The following is a 24,029-nucleotide window of genomic DNA, read 5'->3' as shown; positions in this document are numbered from 1 at the left end:
ATATTTCTTGCGATGGTGAATTAATGGCATGAGCTCATGGGAATACATTCAAAACAGAAGTGTCAATCTGACTGTGCATATCTGAGCTTAAAGATATGCACACACATAACACATACAGGCAACCTCAAACATCCCCAGGGGGACACGAATGAACCCCCTCATATACACAGCATTAAGATTTGTAAGAGGTGCACACAGATGTTCCCCTATACAGCGCCTGCATATTAATGCCCTCTTCTGGCTGGTGCAGTGGCTTATGCCTGTAATCCCAGCACTTTTGGAGGCCAAGGCAGGTGGATCACTTGAAGTCAGGGGTTCGAGACCAGCCTGGCCAACATGATGAAACCCCGGTCTCTACTAAAAATATAAAAATTAGCTGGGTGTGGTGGCATGCACCTGTAATCCCAGTTACTCAGGAGGTTGAGGCAGAAGAATCACTTGAACCTGGGAGACGGAGGTTGCAGTGAGCCGAGATCATGCCACTGCACTCCATCTTGGGCGACAGAGCAAGACTCCATCTTTATTTATTTATTTATTTGAGACAGAGTCTCACACTGTCTCCCGGCCTGGAGTGCAATGATGCGGTCTCAGCTCACTGCAAACTCCGTCTTCCGGGCTCAAGTGATTCTCCTGCCTCAGTCTCTCGAGTAGCAGGGACTACAGGTTTGCATCACCATGCTCGCTTAATTTTTTGTGTTTTTAATGGAGACGGGATTTCAGTATGTTGGCTGGTCTCGAACTCCTGACCTTGTGATCCACCTGTCTCAGCCTCCAAAACTGCTGGGATTACAAGCATGAGCCACAGCGGCTGGCCCAAGACTCTGTCTTAAAAAAAAAAAAAAAAAAAAAAAAAAAAAAAGCCCCCTCCGTCCTCACCTCAGGAAAGCCTCTGCTGACGCCCTTCCTCCACCCCCAGGCAGCTTCCATCCCCCGCATCCTCAGACCCCTGTGGACTCTGGCTGCCCCTACCAGCCATGGAACCCTCTCAACTCCCTTAAGACACCTGCTGGCCCCAGGTGGTCCTTCATCTTCCCCAGCTGTTGGGGGGAAGGGAGTGAGGGAGGAGCAGGGCAGTGTGAGAGCACACAGTGGGTTGGGGGCACCCAGCAGGGACAACACCCCAGCCCAGCTGACTCTGACGCTAGCCCTGCACTCACCATCCACATCCTCAGGACCCAGCCTGCTACAGCCCGGGCAGGGCATTCAAAAGCCCACCTGTGCAGGGCCACGCCAGCCACATGAAGCCAACAGAAGGGCGCTGCTCTCACCCACGCTCATCTCGGGTCTTGGGTCCAGGCCAGGTTAGCAGTAGGGAAGGTGCCCTCCAGGCCTGCATCAACCCTGTATGCCCAGAGATGCTCTATGAGCCACAGACAAAGCAAGGACATCTCTACCCACCCCACCCCGGGGACACGTGCATGGCAGTGCCACCAGTAGGGAGGAGCTAACTGTGATTACTTGGCGGCTTCCCCCTGAGTCTGGAGGAACACAGTCCAAGGGTGTGCAGGGGAGGTGGAAGTAGGGGGTTTCTGCCTGGATGGCGGCTGCAGGCCTGCCAAGTGTCTGTGCCAAGCCCACTGAGGACAATGGTGAGCAGTGTCCGCATCTGTGTGTGTGTGGTGGTGGCCTGGGGCAGCCACACATGCTGTGCACTAATGTTGGTGGGCCTCACTAGGTGCGAGTGTGGTGTATTTTGTCATTTGTCTCCACACAGGACCGTGTGTGTGTCCGTGTGTGGGTGCTGAGTTCATGTCGACGGTTTGGTGCCTCTGAGCCTTCTCGTGAACGGGTAAGGCAGCATCTGTGACTGAAGGTCTATGTTGTGGCGCGGGTGTTGGGCCTGGCTGTGTGTATCAGGGCATGTGTCTCTGTGTGTCGGCAAGGTAAGTGTATGACCACATGTGGGTGGGTCTGGGGAGTGTGCCTGGGCTCCCTGGTATGTGTGATACACACTTTGTGCATCTGGGCATACCTTTGTGGGCCGATTGGTGGCTGTGTTGAACTGTATGCTTTTTCTGTCCGTGTGCACCCATGAGGTGGGAGACGGTGTGCTGTGTCATCTGCATATGGGTGTTATGGGTCCGCGGTGGTGGGAGGACTGTTCTGTGCCTGTGTGGGGGTTGTGTGCCATCTGGCTGTGGGTGCAGGTAACACTGAATATTCTGTGAATTGGAGTGTTTCTGTTTGGCCTGGCTTTAGGGTCTCACTATGTTGTTTATGGCATGTTTTGTGCATCTGTGTGTCTGTGTGTGGGGCCTGGTGTGGCTGCCCCTGAGCATGGAGCCAGGGGGAGCAGGGCCATGGCAGGAAGGCCTGGGGCCCAGGAGCATCCCGTGACTCCTGGTCTGGTCTTGGCTGACACCAGCGCAGAGCCAACCCCACCCTTTTTGGTTATCGGAGCCATCAACTGCCTACACCCACGAGGTCTTGCCTGGGTCTCTCCTCTTCCTCCAGCCCCACACATCCATCCTGGCCCAGCCTTCCAAGGGGGCCTGCACACCTGCTCCTCCAGCCCATGCACCCTCTGGCGGTGTGCCTGCTCCCAAAGCTCCAAAGTGCACTCAGTCTGTGCCTGGGCACTGCACAACCGCTCCACCTCCTGCTGCAGCTCCAGCTGCTGCTGCTGCGCATCCACCTCCAGCTGGGCTTGGCTATGGCTCCGCTCCAGCACCACCACCTGTGCCTGCAGGGAGGGGCTGTGGTCCGGGTTCTGGCCCAGTGTGAGTGTGTGTGTGCATGTGTGATGGGTTGTCAGGTACCTCCCCGGGACACAGCCAGTGCAGAGGGGGAATGCAGGAGAGATCCTTGTGTGTCTTCCATCCTGCTGGCCCTGACAGTGAGCCTGTGAGCCCAGGGTGAGTGCACCCAATGACCCCCACGCAGGCAGGTGCGTGGACACACACACACACACACACACACACAGACGTCACACATGCAGGCACAAAGGCAAGCATGTAAATACCTATCTGGACTCACACAGGTGCATGTGTATGTGCAAAGGCCCAACTCCCCCATGCACGAAAACATCTGTACACAAACACATATTCACAGTACCTAGACATGCCACACCGTGCACAAGATTCATGCTCCATACACAAGAATCGTCACATGGATTCTCACACTGCTGCATGGCCACAACATACATGAACCCACAGGCTCACGTGCAAACAGGCCTTTAGTGTCTTTTCTGTACACCTTAGGGAGAACCCCTCCCTCCATGGCCCGGCTGGGTCACTGCAAGGCTCAGGGCCCCTGGGGGAGGGTTTATGGGCCCTGGGCTGGCTGGGCCATCAGCTCCACTGGGATTGCTGAGCACTCAGACTAGGGATGAAGTTGGGGTCCTGGACTGGGTGGGGTCAGACCTCCAGCTGCTGGATCTGCCTCTGCACCTCTGCCAGCTCCAGCTCAGCCCCCGTGAGGGTGCGGTCCAGGTGGCCCTTCTCTGCGCTCAGCAGCACTGTGTCCTCACGGCTACGAAGCTTCTCCTGCTCTACCTAGGCAGGAGAGCCGGAGGAGATCAGGGTGCCAGGAGGAGCTTACGGAGGGGGCTCAGTTTCCTGAACCCCAATGGAATAACCTAACCCCACCAGAGGCAGCAGACCCCGGGAATGTGCAGTGGGATCCACCATGGTTAGGCCCGAGAGGAAGTGAGGGGAGAGCTTGGGGAGCAGCCCACCTTGCCCAGCGTCCTCCTGAGGGCTACACGGTCCTTCTCCAGCCGCAGGGCTGAGCACTCCACCTCCCGCTTCTTGGCTTCCAGCTGAGCCAGGGCACGCTGCAGGCTGCCCAGGCGCTCCTGCAGCAGCCGCCGCTAGTCCTGCAGCTTCTGGACCGTGTGCAGGGCTGCAGCCTCACCCTCCTGCCGCTGCCCCAGCACCTGCAACAGAAGCCAGGCAGGCCCCGAATCCCTCTGGGCCTGAACGTACTTATCTGAAGCTTGGGGACGATGAGGCTGGCCCAGTCACAGAGCAGGTGACAGTGAGGCCCACATCAGAGAATTGTCACCTGAAGCCAAACCTTTCTGAGTCTCAGTTGCTCCATCTGTATAACAGGACTACGCTCTGAATGAACCATGTTTCCTTACTGGAGGCTGCACCAGGGTTTGGGATGAGTTTGAGATGGGTGGGAACGTCCCCACCCTAACCCAGGGCCTCACAGTCTTGGGGACAGAGGGGGCACACCCTGGCCCTCACCTCCTGTAGCTGTTGTAGCTGGCCCTCTGCCTCCATCCGCTGCAGCTGCAGGTCAGCCACCTCTCCTTGCAACTTCTGCACCTGCTCGCCCAGGGAGCTGCTCTGCTTCCATGCCTCAGATAATGCCTGCCGGGCAGCATCCAGCCATTCCTGGGGGACACGGCCTGATGATGCCTGGCTGGCCTGGGAGCCCTAAGGAGTCCTCTCTATTCTGTACCTCCGGACAGGTCCACAGCGCATAAAACAGGCAGTCATCTCACCTGGAGGGTGGGGTGCAAACCAAACCCATCCACGGCCTATCCGCTGACCTGCGTAAGGTGGGTGGGACCCACTCAGACAGCAACTCTCCCCAATAAACCCTGCCCCTGGGTCCCCCCAAGTCTATACTAGTAGTCTTGTCTTCTTACGGGACATACCCAGAGCCTCTTCTCATTGGCTGATGGTCTACTGGGCCCACACCCTCCCTTCAAAGCCTGCTCTCATTGGCTCCAACTGACTGCCCCATTGGCTGGCTCTTTACCAGGGCCCCCCTCCAAGCCTGCTCTTACTAGCTGACTCTCTCGCTGGACCCACCCCAGCCAGACCCTGGGCCCGAGACCTGGGAGTACTTGGTGGTCATGTTCACAGGCGGTCAGAGCCTTCTGTAGATGCAGGTTTTTGTCCTGAGTGCTGTTGAGGCTGGCACTGCTCTGGGCCAGGGCCTCTGTGAGGCCCCACACCTTGTCCCACAGGGCCCCCTTGCTTTCCTCCACCTTGGCCAGAGCCCCATTCAGCCACTCCACAGTCAGCTGCAGGGTCCCTGCCTTCACCTCGCTGTCGGCCACCTGGCAGGAGGACAGCCAGAACAATTAGGAGGCTGTTCCCATCTGGCCTCTATACCTCTGCTCCTACTGTGAGTTCCACTTGGCATGCCCAATCCACACCCTCCCCACTTCTCTCTGGGCCTCCATCATGGAGACCCACTGTTGCTAAGCACTCTCGCTGGCTCAGCCTACTGCAACCTGGGCCCCGTCCCACTGCTGGCTAACTACTCGTGCCCAGAGTGTCATCAACCTAGTTGTCTCAGACTCCCTGGTCTCCTCCCTGTCCTCATTCCCCTCTCTTCTCTGCCATGGAAGGGAAAGGGAAACCACCACAACCCTAAAATTTTCCATGTTTGACTTTGGTGGGTGTTCAGGCAAGGCTAGCTGAATTACTTAACATTCCAGTTAGAGCTGAGCTTCCTAGCAGTCAAGGCAAAAAGGGAAATGAGTGAAACCTACATCTCTAACTTGTCTCAGATGACTCCTATGCATGCACATTCTGTCATCAAATAGTCCTGAATTCTAATTTTGGCTGTGCCTCTTCATAGCTATGGGATCTTGGACAATGACATCACTTCTCAGCCTCCATTTGTCCATCTGTGAAATGGGGATGTGGGTAATACTTGCCTCACAGGGTTGTTGGGGGACTGCATAGTGCCTACAAAGCTCTCGTCACAGGGCCTGTGAACACTGTGACTGTGATGTGGGGAGGGGCCCACCTGTCTCTGCAGGGAATCCACCGGATCCTGGAGGGCCTGGGCTTGGGCCTCGAGGCCACTCAGGCCCAGGTGGCTGCTCTGCAGCTCCCCCACAAGCGAGCGCCGCTGCAGCTCCAGCTTGACGGTGCGGCTCTCGGAGGCGTCCGGGAGTTCCTTCAGGCGCCGCTTGTCGCCCTCCAGCTTTGTTTCACTGGCCTTCATCTTGCTGATCTTCTCCTGCAGGTGGTGCGGGGCTCAGGCCCAGACGTCCAGTGCACCCCGCAGTCCTCCCGCACAGGCCCTGGGGCCCTTGGGGGAAGAGTGGTGAGCAGCCTCTAAGGGTGACCTGTGTGACCTGGGGCCGGCCTGGGACCCTCTGGGGGCCTCGGTCTCCCCATGTGTTCCCAAGATGAGTGGATGTGAAGATCCCAGAGCCCACCTTCCAGTTTTAGCCCAGGCCAATGGGCTGTGGAACCTGGGACTGCCCCTTCACGCTCTCTGGCCACATTTCATATCTGTACAGTGGGGACACTGGATTGGTCCCAGGGTACCACAACCTGGGTGCTCACAGGAGCCCTGAGGAGGGGCTGTAGAAATGCAGATTCCGAGGCCCTCCTCCTGCCCCACTGACTCGTGCAAACTGAGCTGAGCCGGACAGTTCTGAGGGGGCTCTGCTGTTCTAGGGTTTCAGGTGGTGATTCCCCCTCCCCTGCCCAGGGTCAGCCAGTGAAGAAGGCCTGGGGAGTGGGGATGGGACAGGAAGACAGACAAGGGGTCCTCCCATCGCTGGTACTATATTAGAGACAGGGTGGATCAACGGGGTGTTACTAGAGCCTCCCCAGCCCCTATCCTGAGCCTGGCCCCTCTGCCACCCTGCCCAGAGCCCCAGCACTGCCCTGTCTGGGGCCCCCACTCTGGCTCCTGCCCAGGTTTGTTCCTGGCCTCCTCCCGCAGCCCCTGCGGCTGGGCCCATGGCCAGGGCTGAAGCTGCAGACACAACAGTCCAGCTAAGCTTGGCCCCAGGCCAGAGGCCTTGGGGGTGGGGGCAGTGGCCGGGAGGGCGGAGGGGAGCTTCAGCTGCACTGTCACCACCAGGGCCTGAGTTTCCTGTCCCAGACAGACGCGCACACACACCAGCACACACTGCTGTCCGCCAAACACACATCAAAACCCCAGAACTAGAGAGACATAAAACAGAGGCCCTCTGAGTACCACCTGTGATAAGAGCCTGTGTGTGCCACCCTGTGAGGTAATCACTGCTCCTCCTTTTACAGAAGAGGAAAATGAAAACCAGGCAGACGACAGCTCAAAGCCCAAGCTCTCTTTCTTTTCTTCTTGTTTTTTTTTTTTTTTTTTTTTCTGACAGGGTCTCACTCTGCCTTGCTAGAGTGCAGTGGCATGATCACAGCTCATTTCAGCCTCGACTTCCTGGGCTCCAGTGATCTTCCCATCTTAGCCTCCCAAGTAGCTGGGACTACAGGCCCACACCACCACGCCCAGCTAATTTTTGTATTTTTCATAGAGATGGGGTTTCACCGTGTTGCCCAGGCTGGTCTCAAACTCTTGGGCTCAAGGGATCCACCCACCTCGACCTCCCAAAGTGCTAGGATTACAGGCATGAGCCACCTACTGCACCTTGACCAAGCTCTTTTTTCTACAGCCTAGTGACCACAAGTGACATAAGAGGATGGAGTCTGAACATGGTTTCACAGAGTCACAGGCGGGTCACCTCAGTGGGTTGCAGAGAGACTCAGGCAGACAGACACAGGGAGACAGACGTAAGAGTTAGACACCCACTCGGGTACACAGATTCCCCGTTGCCCCGCTGGCCCTCAGCTCTTGCCCACCTGGCTGGCCTGGAGCTCGCTCTCGGTGGCCTGCAGGCTCCTCTCCAGTGTGGCCACCTGGTCCAGTGTGGCCCGGTGCCCCCGATCACTGTGCCGCACAATCTCCTCCTGCAGCGCCAGCTCTGCCTTGACCCCGCTCAGCCGCCCATCCACACTGCACCCGGCTGCGGTCACCACCCACCCCATCAGGCATGGCCAAGCACAGCCCCGAGACCCAAACCAGGTCACAAAATGTCCAGCCTGCACTCCACCCAGTGCAGGGCCAGACTGTCTGCACCCTTCATAGTGTGTGAGCCTGCACACAGGTGAGGCTGTCCAAGGAGGGTCCTCTTGGAGACAGCCCCAAATCAGGTCATGGGGGCCACGGCAAGGCCAGAGGCCAATCCCCCAGCTCCTGCCTCAACTGCCCAAAACACAGGAGAGAGAACAGGGACCCCAGTGATCAGACTCACCTTCCTCACTCTCAGCCACTGCCTTCTGCAGCTGCCTGACCCTCGAGGTTGCGCTGTCCCTCTCAGCCTCCATCTTGGCCAGCTGGCGATTCAGGGCACTGGTCTGGGTCCGAAGTTCATCCTGCAGCCCCGACATGGGGGAAGAAAGGAAGACCCCTGCTCTGACACCCTGCCACCTCTCAGGGCCCTCCAGGTTCCCTATTCAGCCACGCACACTCAGGCTTACCCGTTCTCTCTGGGCACTCCCTAGCTCCTGCAGGAATTCCCGGAGGGCCCCAGGAACTGCCTCCGGGTCCAGCTCTGGACGAGCCGGGGAGGTGGCAGGTCCTGGAGATGGTGGCTTAGACCCAGGGCTGCATTCTAAGGTGCTGAGCCCTTCCCCACTTCCTAGAAGAGAAGACTTGCTCAGTGATGCAGGAGCCATGGGCCTCCCATGCATCTCACTTACTCCCACATACATCTCACTCACTGTCATCCCTGCCTTTCCCAACAGCCCTCAGAATCAAGCCCAACTTCTCTGCTATAGCTTAGGGGCCTTCTTGCCCATCCCAGCTGAAACCCTCTCACCTTTACAAACTGGCCACCCTGCATCCCCCATGTTCTAGCACATTCTTTTTCCCAGCCCTAGGGCATCTGTAGATGCTGCTCACCTTTCCCCATGGTCTCTCTTTGACTGGCCCATCCTTTAGGGCCATCCCCCTCCCTCAGAGGCCTCTCTGGCCACAAGCTGGTTTACAGTGAGCTCATCCCACCCTCAGGGGATGTCAGGGGGGGATGTCTGCCACCCTACCCCGACCATGAGCACCATGAGGGCTGGGCCTCATCTCTTCCGTACACCACTGTTCCCAGGGCCCAGTGCAAGGGTGGCTGCTGCATCACCTCAAGTCTCTCCATACTGAGTGCCTACTGTGCTAGGCACTTCATCTTCATGACAACTTCCTGACAGGTAAGGAAGAATTAACCCTCTTCCCAGACAAGGCTGGCACAAAGCAGTTAAGTGATTTGCTTGTTCTCTTGACTGGGTGTGGTGGCTCAGGCCTGTAATCCCAGCACTGTGTGGTCCCAGACTGGTGGATCACTTGAGGTCAGGAGTTTAAGACCAGCCTGGCCAACATGGTAAAACCCCGTGTCTACTGAAAATACAAAAATTGGCCAGGCGCAGTGTCTCAAGCCTGTAATCCCAGCACTCTGGGAGGCCAAGGTGGGCAGATCGCCTGAGGTCAGGAGTTCGAGAACAGCCTGGCCAACACAATGAAACCCCATCTCTACTAAAAACACAAAAATTAGCTGGGCGTGGTGGCACACGCCTGTAATCCCAGCTACTCAAGAGGCTGAGGTTGCAGAATTGCTTAAACCCGGGAAGCAGAGCTTGCAGTGAGCCGGGATCGAACTGCTGCACTCCAGCCTGGGTGACAGAGCAAGACTCCATCTCAAAAAAGAAGAAAGAAAAGACTGGGAACAGTGGCTCACGCCTGTAATCCCAGCACTTTGAGAGGCTGAGGTGGGCAGATCATGATGTCAGCAGTTCGAGACCAGCCTGGCCAACATGGTGAAACCCCGTCTCTATTAAAAGTCGAAAAATTAGGTGCAGTGGTGGGCACCTGTAATCCCAGCTACTGAGGAGGCTGAGGCAGGAGAATTGTTTGAACTGAGACCCAGGAGACAGAGGTCGCAGTGAGCCAAGACTGCACTATTGCACTCCAGCCTCAGAGACAGAGGGAGACTCTGTCAAAAAAAGAAGAAAGAAAAGAAAGAAAAGAAAGGAAGGGAAGGAAGGGAAGGAAGGGAGGGAAGAAAAGGAAGGAAGGGAAGGAAGGGAGGGAGTAAGGAAGGAAAGAAGGAAGGAAGGAAAGAAAAAAGAAAAATTGGCTAAGCATGGTGGCCCACGCAGTCTCAGCTACCTGGGAGGCTGAGGTCCAGAGGCCGAGGCAGGAAAACCACTTGAACCCCGGAGACAGAGTTTGCAGTGAGCTGAGACTGTGCCACTGCACTCCAGTCTGGGCGACAGAGTGAGACTCCATCTCAAAAAAAAAAAGAAAAAAAAATGTGAGCTGGGTGAGGTGGCTCCCAGCATTCTGGGAGGCTGAGGCGGGCGGATCACCTGAGGTCAGGAGTTCAAGACCAGCCTGGCCAACATGGTGAAACCCTATCTCTACTAAAAATACAAAAAATTAGCTAGGCGCAGGGGTGCACGCCTATAGTCCCAGCTACTCAGGAGGCTGAGACAGGAGAATTGCTTGAACCCAGCAGGCGGAGGTTGCAGTGAGCCGAGATCACGCCATTGCACTCCAGAATAAGCAACACACACAAACACACAAAAGTGATTTGGTTGTTCTCAACGCTGGGAAGTTTCAGGGCTGAGATGGGAATCCAGGCAGCCCAACTCTCTGGCAGAAAATTGCTTGGAGTGATGGCCCGGGGAGGTGGAGGGGGCAGGGCGGGTGGAACCAGGATATTACCTGGAGGCTGGCACTGGAACTGCAGGACACGGGTCCTGCCATGAACATCCTGCCTTAGCAGCGGAGGGACACCGAAACTGCCCCGCAGCCACGAACTTACTCACCACCCAAAAGGCCTCTCTCAGAGGTTCCCAAAGAAACAGGCCTGCCCATGGGGGCCTCCAGCTCTAGAAGGTCCCATCGTCTTGGGGTAAAAGTCCTCATAGAGGCCTATAATGTCCATTGGAGCAAGCCCTTCCTCCCCAACTGTCACTCCCCTGCTTGATGCTCTGGGACTGCTGGCCCCTGCTGTCCACACAACAGGCACACCTCCACTCAGGACCTCCCTACTCACCTCGAGTCCCTCCCCCAGCTGCTCGCTCACATTCTCCTCTCCTCTTACCCATCACCTCCTCAGTGAGGCGCCTCCTGCCCCGGCATGAACTGCCCTAGCCCGTCCCTTGGCTTTCTCCTTTTTTTTTTTTTTTTTTTTCCTGAGACGGAATCTTACTCTGTCACCCAGGATGGAGTGCAGTGGTGCGATCTCGGCTCACTGCAACCTCCGCCTCCCGGGTTCATGGGATTCTCCTGCATCAGCCTGCCAAGTAGCTGGGACTACAGACACCCACCACCACGCCCGGCTAATTTTTGTATTTTTAGTGGAGATGGGGTTTCACCGTGTTACCCAGGATGGTCTCGATCTCCTATGATCTACCCGCCTTGGCCTCCGAAAGTGGTGGGATTACAGGTGTGAGCCACCGTGCCCGGCCTCCTAAATTTTTGTTGTTTTGGCAAAACATGTATAACATAAAGTGCCCAGTTTCATTACTTTTTTTTTAGACAGGGTCTTGCTCTGTTGCCCAGGCTGGAGCCCAGTGGCATGCTCACAGCTCACTACAGCCTTGACTTCATGGGCTCAACAGATCCTCCCACCTCAGCCTCCCAAGTAGCTGGGACTACAAGCATGCACCACCATGCCTAGTTCACTTTTGTTGTTGTTGTTTTTGTTTTATAGAGATAGGGTTTTCCCATGTTGCCCAGGCTGGTCTCAAACTCCCAGACTCAAGCGATCCACCTACCTCAGCCCCCCAGAGTACTGGGATTAACAGGCATGAGCCACTGCACCCAGCCCATTTTCACCACTTTTTTTTTTTTTTTTTTTTTTTTGAGACAGAGTTTCCCTCTTGTTGCCCAGGCTGGAGTACAATGGCACAATCTCAGCTCACTGCAACCTCTGCCTCCTGGGATCAAGCGATTCTCCTTCATTCTCCTGCTTCATCCTCCTGCGTAGCTGGGATTATAGGCATGCACCACCATGCCTGGCTAATTTTGTAATTTTAGTAGAGACGGGGTTTCTCCAAGTTGGTCAGGTTTGTCTCAAACTCCTGACCTTAGGTGATCCGCCCACCTCAGCCTCCCAAAGTGCTGGGATTACAGGTGTGAGCCACCACGCCCAGCCTTTTCTTTTTCTTTCTTTTTTTTCTTTTGAGATGGAGTTTCGCTCTTGTTGCCCAGTCTAGAGCACAATGGTGTGATCTCGGCTCACCACAACCTCCGCCTCCTAGGTTCAAGAGATTCTCCTGCCTCAGCCTCCCGAGTAGTTGGGATTATAGGCGTCTGCCACCACACTCGACTAATTTTTTGTAGTTTTAGTAGAGACGGGGTTTCACCATGTTGGCTAGGCTGGTCTTGAACTCCTGGCCTCAAGTGATCCACCTGCCTCAGCCTCCCAAAGTGTGGGATTACAAGCATGAGCCAATGTGCCCAGCCATTTTCATCGTTTTTAAGTGTACAACTGAGCAGCATGAATTACATTCACACTGTTGTGCAGCCATCACCATCATCTGCTCCCAGATCATCCCGACTGGAGGTCAGGAGTTTGAGACCAGCCTGTCCAACATGGTGAAACCCCATCACTACTAAAAAAAAATATATATATATACATATATATATGTGTATATATATATATATATATACACACACACACACGCATATACACACACACAAAATTAGCCAGGTGTGCCGGGCAGAGTGGCTCACACCTCCACTGGGCTACCTGGAGCTGGAGTGATGCCAGCAGGTGCAGGTCGGCAAGGCCTCCCCCAACCCGATGCCCCAACCCTAAGGCCCAGACTGGAGCCCACCATCCCTGGCTGTGTGATCAGCACAACTCTTTCTCCTTTAGTGCTCGCCACTCAAGCAGGCAGTGCAAAATCATCCCTGTGAGAAGAAATACTAGAATTTGTTTATTGATCTCTTTATACAAGCCTTTTAATGCCCATAGTTTATTAGTAATAACAGCTGGCATTTGAATGCATAGGGCTTATCAGTGCCAGGCGCTACGTAACTTTCCAAAAAATATTAACTCTAATTACTACTCTATGAGCGGATCTCACTTTAGAGAAGAGGAAACAGGCACAGAGACGCCAAGTAACTTGTCCAAGGCAACAGAGTTAGTAAACTGCAGAGCTGGGATTCAAAGCCAGGCACTCTAGCTCCAAAGGCTGTTTTTGTTGTTGTCATTTTTGTGGATGTTTTCTTTGTTTGTTTTTGGAGACAGAGTCTAACTCTGTCACCGAGGCTGGAGTGCAGTGGCGCAATCTTGACTCACTGTAACCTCTGCCTCCTGGGTTCAAGTGATCCTCCCTCCTCAGCCTCTGAGTAGCTGGGATTACTGGTGAGCAACACCAGGCCCAGCTAATTTTTGTATTTTTAGTAGAGACGGGGTTTGGCCATGTTAGCCAGACGGGCCTCGAACTCCTGGCCTCAAGTGATCTGCCAGCCTTGGCCTCCCAAAGTGCTGGGATTAGAGGCGTGAGCCACTGTGCCCGGCTCTTTTTGTTTTTGTTTTTGTTTCATAGCTTGACAGCAGCTTATTAATCACATGAACTCACAGCCCTGGGGGGTTGGGGGAAGGTGGGGAAGCACACCACATGGGGCCACACGGGGGCTGCAGGCTGCACTTGGGAACACAGTGAACAGCCAGGAAGGTTAAGTGCCAGCTGGTTCCAGAGGGAGCTGTGTCCAGAGGCTGTTCCCTTAACCTCTAGGCTACATTTTCCCTCCTTGCCCATAATTTATCAATAAATCTGCACAGAGTGGGGGCATGCACTAAAAAATCATTTCCTGATGGGATGCATGTTCACACAGACACAAAGCCACCCCTGCCACTTAGAGAGTCAACCTCTCACAGTCACCAGTTTCATTGGAAACCCATCTACTGAGCAGCTGGGTACCAGGACCTGTGCCAGGGCCCTTCATACATGTCCAGCTGTGCTATCCCATCTCTCATGAGTGCTCTGAGGCACAGAGATGACGTGACTTGGTCCGGGCCATACAACAGATTCATGGCGATGAAACAGCCGGAAAAGGCAGAGCGGGTAGCGTGTGGGCTTTGGAGTCAGACAGACCTAGGTGGCTGTGTGACCTTGGGTAGATCCCTGGACCTCTCTGAGAGCTCTGTAAAATGGGGCTAATGATAGGAAGGGCATGGTGGCTCACACCTGTAATCCCAGCACTTTGGGAGGCCAAGACAAGTGGATCACCTGAGGTCAGGAGTTTGAGACCAGCCAGCCTGACCAACATGGTGAAATCCCGTCTCTACTAAAAATACAAAAAAGTTAGCTGGGCATGGTGGTGAGCACCTGTTATTCCAGCTACTCGGGAGGCTGAGGCAGGAGAATTGCTTGAACCCAGGAGGCAGAGGTTGCAGTGAGCCGAGATCGTGCCAGTGCACTCCAGCCTGGGCGACAGAGTGAGACTCCATTTCAAAAAGAAATAAAAATAAAAATGGGGCTAATGGTACCTACCCCATGGGGCTGCTGGGAGAATCAAACAAGGTCGTATCTATAGGGCCCCTCCCTACCCATTTTGTGCCGGCACACAGTAGGCTCACTCACTGTTCTTTGCGTTGTTGTTATTATAACTGGGGAAGAGTCTCAAGGAGTGGGGGAAGGAGCAAGCCCTAGGGAGTGGCCTTTCAGAATGGTCCCAGCATTGGGGTGCCCACCTGCTTCCTGCTGGGGGGAGGAAAGAGGCACCAGCCCACCCGCCTGCTCAGTCACCTCCTGCCACATCACCTCCAGGCTGGCCTCACCCTTCATCAGCACCTGCTGGAGGCCCAGGGTCTCCCACCTGCTCTCCTTCTCTGCCTGCTCACCCAGCGCCAGGTGGCCCTGCAGCTCCGCCAGCTCCTGGCCCAGTCTGGTGTTCTCACTGTCCAGCATCTTCATCTGTGAGAGTGCGGGAACGGTATGGGGTTCAGTTCTGCCCCTGTACCCTCCCAGTCCTGGCCCAAGACCACTTGGGACCTACTGCTCTATGGACACATGTATCAAATACCACCCCATATCCACTGGGAGCCGGCCCCTAGACAACCACACTGAACTTGGGCGATGCCAGGCACTTGGGCACCAGTGGCCTGTTTACCATTTAATCAATAGGCCAAAACTACCTTTCATGAGGGGGTGGGTATAATAGAAGGAGCGCTCAGCCCTTAGCAGACCAGGAGTTCACAGGCAGGAACCACAGCTCCCTGGGTTATCTTTCACCTCTACGATGGTGATGAACGTTTTTGGAGTGCTTACCATGTGTCCAGTCCTGTTTTAAGCACTTCATTTATGTTAACTCGTTTAATCTTGGTACAATGCTATATGAGGTAGGTAGTAACATTATCCCTATTTAACAGATGAGAAAACTGAGCCTCAGAGTGTCAGAGTAACCTGCCCAAAGTCACAGAGCCCACACACACCAGACTGGGATTCGATCTGAGACAACGGCAACGTTCTAAGCCCCTGTTTCCCCACAGGAGCAGGTGGGGGTACTCCCTACCTCCCCATGTGCTACAGCAGGGGTAACAGGAGAGGCCGTAGCATGCAACGTGTGCAGCAAAAGCCTGGCACGCAAATGCCAGCTCCTTTCAGGGAGTCTTGTGGTTTCTCAGGAAGGGGCCTGGGTGAAGGGGGCTGTGGTATCCCTGGCTATCAAGAGTATCAGAATATCTCTGGCTATCCAGTTGTGATATCTCTTTTTAGCAATTAAAAACAAATTTTTTTAATTAAAAAAATTTGGGGGGGCCAGGCATGGTGGCTTATGCCTGTAATCCCAGCACTTTGGAAGGCCGAGGTGGGTGGATCACCTGACATCAGGAGTTTGAGATCAGTCTGGCCAACATGGTGAAAGCCCATCACTACTAAAAATACAAAAAAATTAGCCAGGCGTGGTGGCGGGCATCTGTAATCCCAGCTACTCAGGAGGCTGAGTCAGGAGAATTACTTGAACCCGGGAGGCGGATGGCGCCATTGCACCCCAGCCTGGGCAACAAGAGTGAAACTCCGTCTCAAAGAGTAAATAAATAAAAATAAAAATTTTAAAAACTTTTTTAAGAGACAGGGTCTTGCTTTGTCGACCAGACTGGAGTCCAGTGATGCAATCACAGCTCACGGCAGCCTTGACTTCCTGGACTCAAGGGATACTCCCACCTCAGCCTCCCGAGTAGCTGGGACTCCAGAAGTGTGCCACCACACCTAGCTATTTTTTAAATTTTTTGTAGAGACTGGTTCTCACTATGTTGCCTGGGCTGGTCTTGAACTCCTAGGCTCAAGCAATCCTCCCACTTGGCCTCTCAAAGTGTGAGATTAAAGGCATGAGCCACCACAGCTGGCTAATTTTTCGTATTTTTAGTAGAGACAGGTTTTCGCCATGTTGCCCAGGCTGGTCTCGAACTCCTAGGCTCAAGCAATCCACTGGCCTCTGCCTCTCAAAGTGCTGGGACTGCAGGCATGAGCCACTGCGCCTGGCCTGGTTGTGATATCTCTGGGTGAGGCAGCGCCTAGGGGCTGAATGAGGCCATTTCCTGTTCTTTGTGTCTTCTACAGCGAGAAGCCTGAACCCACAGTGTCCAGGCCAGTGCTCAGTAGACAGCAGGTGCTTGTTCAATGCATGCTGCTGTTGATGAGTTTGGAGATCATCTAATTCACGGGTCAGCAAACTACAGTCCACAGGACAAATTCAGCCAGTCTCCTGTTTCTATAAGGGTCTGAGCTAAGGATGTTTTTTCTTTTACATTTTTAAATAGTTGAAAATGGATCATTTCTAAAGGAACAACAACATTTCTTGACACATGAAAATGATAGAAAATTCACATTTCAGTGTCCCTAAATAAAGTTTTACTGGAACCCACACCCCTCTGTTCATGCACTGTTTGGGACTGCTTTCTCATTACCCCAGCAGAGTCAAGTAGTTGCAACAGAGACTGTGTGGCCCGTAAAGCTGGAAATATTGACCATTTCGGCCCTTTAAAAAACAATTTGCCAACCTCCGACCTAGTTCACAAAATCTGTACCTTTTGTTGTTCGCAGATTCCTTTGAGAACTGGAGAAGAACACCAGCTCCTCTCCTTGGAGAAATGTGAGCCTGAGCATGCACACAAATGCACACAGACTTCTGCACAGTTTCAGGGATTCAAAGACTCCTCAAAGCCCATCCATTCACACCAAGGTTAGGTGAGAGGGCTTGTCATAGTTCAAGCCCCTGCTTTTACATACGGGGAAACATGATTCCAGAAAGGGGGAGCTACTGGCCCGGGGCACACAGCAAGCCCCGGGGTAAGGGGTGGCACAGGGAGAGTACCTGATGCCGGAGCTCCTGCAGCTCCCGCCGAGCCTCCAGCCATGAGTGCTCCACCTCCTCCAGCCCAGTTCGCAGCTCCCCGGCCTCCTTGCCCACAGCTGTCCGTGCCTCCTCTAGGAGTACCAGCTTCTGCTCCTTGTTCTCATTGGCAAGCTTCAGGCTGGAGAGGGCAGAGGTCAGGGGCTGCCCTGGGTCCTGGGAGTAGTCAGTGGCTCTACACAAAAGCTGCCTTCTCCAATTCCTGGAGTGGGTCAGGCACTGCCTGCCCATGCAGCCTCTCCCAAGAGCTGAGCCCTCCAGGGCTGGGGTCCAGGCCCTCGGCTGGGAGGGGTAGACCAGTGACTCCAGGAGGGGACCTGGTTTCCAGAGTGATGACGGTGGGTGGGTCTGAGTCTGGACCCAAAGCTGCCCGCTGCCCCTCTGCCCCTTTCCCCAGTCAACAGGGAGGAAACCCTAAAATGACCCAGGTGCCAGGCTCTGCTTAGGAGACAGAGGATCCATATCTCAGAAATTTCCCCAGAACCTTGGGGGTGAAGTTAGATTTCAGGGATGGGATCCCATGAGGCCTCAGGGCTGGTCCTCCTGTGACACCCCACCTGATGCGCTCGCTCTCTGCCTTCTTCACAGCGGCCCAAAGCTCCTCGTTGGAGCACTGCAGGGCCTTGGGCTCCTTGGTGCCATCGCCCAGGCTGTGCCGCAGCTCGCCTGCCTCCTGGTGCTGCACCTCCCGGCCCTCCTGGCTCTCAGGCAGCTTGCACTGGGCCTCCAGCAGCTCCCGCCGCAGCCCGTCATGGGCATCCTCCAGGAGACGCAGCTGGGTCCAAAGCTCTTCTTCCTGCGAGCACAGCAGGTGTCCCCAGGCCAGCGGTCACGGACCACCCCGTCAAGCTGGGTCTTGTACCCCATATCCCTGGACCCAGGGAGCCTGTCCCATCCCTCTGCAGTGCTCAGACCGCAGACTGAGTTATCATTTGAGCAAGGCGTGCTGTAATCAGTAATGTTTTGACCTGAAGTCACTATCAGTCAGGACTGTCCTGAGCACAACACCAAGAGGGCAGAGACCCCACTCACCTCTCCTTGAGGCCAAATCCCACCTGTACACAACAGGTGCTTCATAATGCTTGCTGCCTCCTAAGTTGCTATTCATTGGTCCTCAAATGCAGGGAGGAATCTTACACTCTTCCGGGGCCCTGGGGAACTAGGCCCCCAGGCACACAGCGCCATTTAGAGTATGCTGCTCGGAAGAGTGGGGCAGCTGCTCACCTCACAAAGAGAGGAGTCCCGCTGCTTGCCCAGGTCTCAGACCTGCTCTTGCAGCCTCCTCACCTCCTGGGTGTGGGCCGCAGCAGCCTCCTCCAGCTGGGCCCTTAGGTCCCACATCTCGGATGTCAGAGAATTCACGGTGCTCTGGGACAGAGGAGCTCCTCAGACTTGGTCCTGCTGTGTTCCCCACCCCTAGCTGCTCCCAACCCACTCCATGCACTGCCCACTTTCAACTCTAAACACCGCCCCTCTCCCTGGCCTGCCGGACCCTCTGCCGACCCCTGGATGCATAGTGAGTGCTGCCCGTGTAGCTAGGCTCTCCCTCAGGCCAAAAGGATTCATCAGGGCACGGCTGAGCCACCTCCCTCAGATGGGGGGCTCCCAAAGGAAGAGCTAAACCTCCTCTCCCACAGCCTGGAAGCTTCTCCAGGACCATGCCTCCCCGTGGTGGGGCTCCTCAGCCAGGGATGTGCCTCTCTATGAGACGGCGGCCCAGCTGCCCACCCTCCGTACCTGGTCCTGCTCCTGCCGGCTCTGGGCATCTCGTTTCTGCCTCTCCATCTCCAGGGAGATGGTGGCCAGGCTGTGCCGTGTACCCATCAACTTCTCTGACAGCGCCGTCTTCTCAGACTCCTTCAGAGACAAGGCCTGTGCAGAGGCAGGGGACAAAGGGCTTGGGGGATGGGCTGGTCCTGGGGGTATGCTCAGGCTTCTTCCTGCCTGGGAAATGTGCCCACTGGGGTCTCAGAGGCCTGAGTGTGCCACCGCTGGTGGACCCAGGGCAGACGTGCAGCCCTGGAAAAGGGCATGATGGCTGTCACAAGAATCCCAGACGTGGATACCACTCATAGAGCTCACTAACCCGCCACAGCACCCTGACTGCAGAGTCTTTCTTTCTACCCATTTCACAGATGAGGAAACTGAGGCTCAAGGAGGTAAAGCGACTCGCCCAGGTACACAGCTGGTGAGGAGAGGAGATGGGTGCAGTCTGCCCTGTCTCCGTTACATTATAGGAAAGTTAGGGATTTGTTATTTGGGGGGACAGGTCGGCTGATGCCTGTGGGCATCGTGGGGACTGCTCAGAAGGCAGCCATGAGGATCCATGCCCGGCCTGGAATGGCACGAGGCATGGGAGAATACGGAACAGCTTTCCTGGTGTCACAACTGTCACTGTCCCTCAGTAAGTGCTCACTGTGTGCCAGGCATGGAGCACAGCAAAGCCTCACGAACCCCCTTCTAATCCTTGCGTCCTGTAGGTGAGGAAACTGAGGCCCCCAAGAGGGCACTGGGCCTGCCCCAGGGCTCCTAGCTGCCAGGCGGTAGAGCAGGACCCAGCCCCAGAACAGGAGCAGCTCAGAGAGCAGCAGAGGCCACGCCAGGGCTCATGAACCTGCTGCTTCTTGCTGTTGGCCAGGAGGAGGCCCTCATCGTGCTCCTGCGGCAGGGCAGCAATCTCCTCACTCAGCTCTTCCTTCTCAGCCTCCAGCCGGACGGACCAGCAGCTCCTCCTGCTCACACTGCAGCTCACTCTGCAGCTGAGCCCGCTTGGCCTCCAGCTCCTGCCATGCTGCCTCCTAGGGGGCCAGGACCAGACGTATGTGACACACCAGGAAGAGCCCAGGCAGACCCCCCAAAACATCAGGGCAGCAAGAGCCAGCTGGCCCCCATACCCTCAGAGACAGAGAGGGTGACCAGGAGGTAAATACAAGGGAGTGATAAGGGCTATGACGGGGAAACGTCAGGGCCATGAAAGTGCCAAGGAGCAGCAGTGGGCTGGCCTGGTGGTCTGAACGTGATCCCCTGAGGAGGGACAAGTATCTGTCAGCCAGGTAAAGAGAGAAAAGACAACCCCAGACCAAGAGCGCAGCCCCTGGAAAGGCCTAGAGGATGCAGGGCACAGAGGGAAACAGGATGTGGTGAGTCACAAGGCCAGAGTCCCAGGCAGGGGTGGGGCCAGGACAGGCCCTGTGGGCCATGGGGATTCTAAGGACAGTGAGGAGAGTGGGAGAGAGGACTCGAGCCAAGGTGACAAGGAGCAATCTGATTTTTACCTTAGGGGATGTTCCGACAGCTGTGGAAGAGGTATTGGGGTTGGGATGGAGGGGAGTTAGGACTGGCTGTGAGGAATAAAGGGGGTCAGGGGTTGCCAGAGGAGCTGGAGAGAAGAACACAGATTTGGGGACATTCATGAGGCTAAGCCAGGCAATGCAAAGGGCAAGAAGAGCAAGGGGGAGGTCACAGGAGTTCAGATCCCTGGGGACTGGAAAGGCGGGCAGGCAGAGCCCACAGGAAAATAGCAGCCCACCCAGGGAGCCTGAGGGCAGATGCCTGCCTTAGCACTTGCCCCTAGCAACTCTGTGAGAAGCAGACAGAGCTGCTGCCCCCCCTTTTTTTTTTTTTAGACGGAGTCTCTCTCTATCACCCAGGCTGGAGTGCAGTGGCGTGATCTTGGCTCACTGCAACCTCTGCCTCCCAGGTTGAAGCGATTCTTCTGCCTTACTCTCCCAAGTGTCTGGGACTACAGGCGTGTGCCACCATGCCCAGCTAATTTTTTGTGATTTTAGTATACATGGGGTTTCACCGTATTAGCCAGGATGGTCTCGATCTCCTGACCTCGTGATCCGCCCACCTCGGCCTCCCAAAGTGCTGGGATTACAGGCATGAGTCAGCACTCCCAGCCAAGCCGCACCGTAGCTCATGCCTGGAATCCCAGCACTTCAGGAGGCTGAGGCGAGCAGATCACGAGGTCAAAAGTTCGAGATCAGCCTGACCAATACGGTGAAATCCCATCTCTACTAAAAATACCAAAATTAGCCAGCTGTGGTGGCATGGCTATAATCCCAGCTACTCAGGAAGCTGAGGCAGGAGAATCGCTTGAACCCAGAAGGTGGAGGTTGCAGTGAGCCGAGATTGCGCTACTGCACTCCAGCCTGTGCAACAGAGGGAGACACCGGGGTCGGGGGTTGGGGAGGAGGGGGAAGAGCTTTCCCTCCTCCTGCTGGAGAAGCATGATAACAACCACCCAAGGCCATGGGGACTGCAGGGTGAGTGGCATGCCCTGGATCCATGCAGTCATAACCTGCACCTCTGTCAGAGGCAGCCCTGTCTAGGATTTGGTGGCCGAGGGCCCCTGTCCTGAGGGCCACTCTGGAAAGCATGTCAGTGCCAGCAATCATAACTTACTAAGCATTTGCTAAGTACCAGTCACTATGCTAAGCCCTCTATGCAGATGGTCTCAGCTCATCCTCAATACCTTCACTATCCTATCCCTATTTCTACAGGTGGGGAAATGAAGGCACGGACACCTTGGGTAGCATCACCAGTAAGTGACTAAGATTAGATTCAAACCCAGGCAATATAACCCCAGAGTCAGTGTTCTAGTAACTTCCCTGGTGCCTTGCCTTTCTATAGGCTCAGGTCTGAGTAGCCCTTCATATGCAAACAGTACTTCTTAGCAAATGAAAGTGCTTTCCTGCTGTACGTTAGGTCGGCATTTCTCAAATGTGGTTGTGGACCCTCTGCATCAGGATTACCAGGGCTGGACCAGATTTGGGACCTGGGAATCTGCATGTCTAATAAGGACCACAACCTTCCCACCACCCCGCCAGTCCTCCCAGCTGTCCCCAGGGCCCCCACAACAGAGAGGAAGTCCCATTTCACAGATGTAGAGACCGAGGCAGAGCAAGAATGATGATGAGACACTAGCTCAGATTCCTGTCCACCCCACCCCAGCTGCCTGAACCTTTTCACTCTGGAGTCACTGCAAGTCCTCCTCGTGGGCTGCCTGCTGCTCCCGCAGAGAGGCCTGGGCTCCCTCTCAGCCTGCACCAGCTTCTGGGCCATCAGCTCCTTGTCTAGACTGGCTTTCTCCTGTGTAGTTATTATTTGCTGCCGCAGGCCCACCAACTCCCCTGCATGAGAGGAATGGGGGAAAGGGCAGGGTTGGGTTGAAACTTTTCCTTGGGCCAGCAGACTTAGGCCTGGTGAACCACATGGGCAAAATCCCAGAGGCAGAGGGCCTGCCTGGCATCTAGTTTGGGTCCTCTTGAAGAAGTGGCTTGCCCTCTCTGGGCCTCAGTTTCCCTCTCTGCCACATGGGCCCACTGGCCCTGACCCCTTTCCTGCCTACCTAGAATGGCATTAAAGGCATAAAATGACTGATGAGAAGGCCTCCCAAATGGGACGGATGTCAAAGATATAACAACCCTAGGCCAGGCACCATGGCTCACGCCTGTAATCCCAGCACTTTGGGAAGCTGGGGCAGGTGGATCACCTTAAGTCAGGAGTTCGAGACCAGCCTGGCCAACATGGTGAAACCCTGTCTCTACTAAAAATACAACAATTAGCTGGTCATGGTGGCGGACGTATGTAGTCCCAGCTACTCGGGAAGCTGAGGCAGGAGAATCGCTTGAACCCAAGAGACAGAAGTTGCAGTGAGCCAAGATCAAGCCACTGCACTCCAGCCTGGGTGACAAGAGTGAGACTCTGTCCCCCAAAAAAACAAACAGGCTGGGCGCAGTCGCTCATGCCTGTAATCCCAGCACTTTGGGAGGCTGGGCCAGGTGGATCACCTTAGGTCAGGAGTTCGAGACCAGCCTGGCCAACATAGCAAAACCCTGTCTCTACTAAAAATACAACAATTAGCTGGGTCGCCCGTCGGGCCTACTTCAGCTCCTGCTCCCGCCCGCTCAGCTGCCAGGGAGAGCTGACCCCGACCCAGAGACTGAGCAGCACTCCCAGCATCCCCCAGCTTGTTCATCGTGCAGCACCCCAACTCTGGGCCTAACCCAGTCCTGGCAGAAGGCCTGGGTTCGAGCCCAGGGTCTGCCCTGTTGTGCTATATGTACTTGGGCAAGTCATGACCTTCTCTAGATCTGCAATGCACGTGTACAAAAATGATGGCCCAGCTGGACATGGTGGCGCACGCCTATAATCCCAGCACTTTGGCAGGTGGATCACTTGAGGTCAAGAGTTCAAGACTAGCCTGGCCAATGTGGTGAAACCCTGTCTCTACTAAAAATACAAAAATTAGCCGGGCATGGTGGTGCACACCTGTAGTCCCTGCTACTTGGGACACTGAGGCAGGCGAACAGCTTAAACCCCGGAGGCGGAGGTTGCAGTGAGCCCAGATCGTGCCACTGCATTCCAGCCTGGGCAACAGAGCAAGACTCTATCTCAAAAAAAAAAAAAAAAAAAAAAAGAGGGCCCTCGCTCAGCTTTGGGAGTAACAGAACCCTTGTATTACTCTAAGCAGAGAAGCTGAATATATAAAACAGACCCAAGTGCAGCTGCTCAGCAGGCCTCAGGGGGGAGACCTGCACCCTGCTTCCTGCACCCCCTGCCCCATCCTCTAGAGACCCCTCCCAGAAACCCAGGCACTCCAGGATAGACACTGCATGAAGGTCCCTGGATCCCTGAAACCCTAAGGTCTCTTCCAGATGTGATGTTCCCAAAAGTCTAAGATTCCAATTCTAAAAAGTCTTGACCTATTATTAATCTGTATCATTATTACGATGATGATGATGATGATGATGATTTGAGATGGAGCTCCTCCAGCTGCTCCTGCTCTTCCTACACCACTGTGGCCTCCTGCTCCACCTGCCACTGCCGGCCCTGCAGGGTGGCCTTTTCTTCCTCCAGCTGTGGGCAGGGTAGGGGTGGGGCCTCGTGAGCAGGGCATTCCTCCCAGGACCAGGACACCTCCT

At 55.2% G+C, this 24,029-nt stretch overlaps 1 protein-coding gene across 1 annotated transcript in view; it reads right to left on the bottom strand.

The window, feature by feature from the left end:
- Positions 1 to 2,215: 2,215 nt before the first annotated feature.
- Positions 2,216 to 24,029, bottom strand: part of LOC134738186 (rootletin-like) — a 30,082-nt gene continuing 8,268 nt past the window's right edge. Inside the window, 20 exon segments of the mRNA XM_063652121.1 lie at positions 2,216 to 2,683; positions 3,363 to 3,494; positions 3,677 to 3,877; positions 4,194 to 4,357; positions 4,792 to 5,017; positions 5,716 to 5,931; positions 7,542 to 7,705; positions 7,994 to 8,114; positions 8,220 to 8,380; positions 10,453 to 10,529; positions 14,395 to 14,663; positions 17,062 to 17,221; positions 17,658 to 17,896; positions 18,325 to 18,468; positions 18,838 to 18,972; positions 19,715 to 19,819; positions 19,821 to 19,898; positions 22,067 to 22,134; positions 22,137 to 22,399; positions 23,837 to 23,964. Of these exon segments, the coding sequence (XP_063508191.1) occupies positions 2,216 to 2,683; positions 3,363 to 3,494; positions 3,677 to 3,877; positions 4,194 to 4,357; positions 4,792 to 5,017; positions 5,716 to 5,931; positions 7,542 to 7,705; positions 7,994 to 8,114; positions 8,220 to 8,380; positions 10,453 to 10,529; positions 14,395 to 14,663; positions 17,062 to 17,221; positions 17,658 to 17,896; positions 18,325 to 18,468; positions 18,838 to 18,972; positions 19,715 to 19,819; positions 19,821 to 19,898; positions 22,067 to 22,134; positions 22,137 to 22,399; positions 23,837 to 23,964 (3,519 nt within the window).

This window comes from Pongo pygmaeus, chromosome 15 (genome assembly GCF_028885625.2).
Source record: "Pongo pygmaeus isolate AG05252 chromosome 15, NHGRI_mPonPyg2-v2.0_pri, whole genome shotgun sequence".
NCBI classification, from domain to species: Eukaryota; Metazoa; Chordata; class Mammalia; order Primates; family Hominidae; genus Pongo; species Pongo pygmaeus.
Note: the sequence above shows the minus strand (reverse complement) of the source record. Positions and strands in the feature narration are given on the sequence as shown.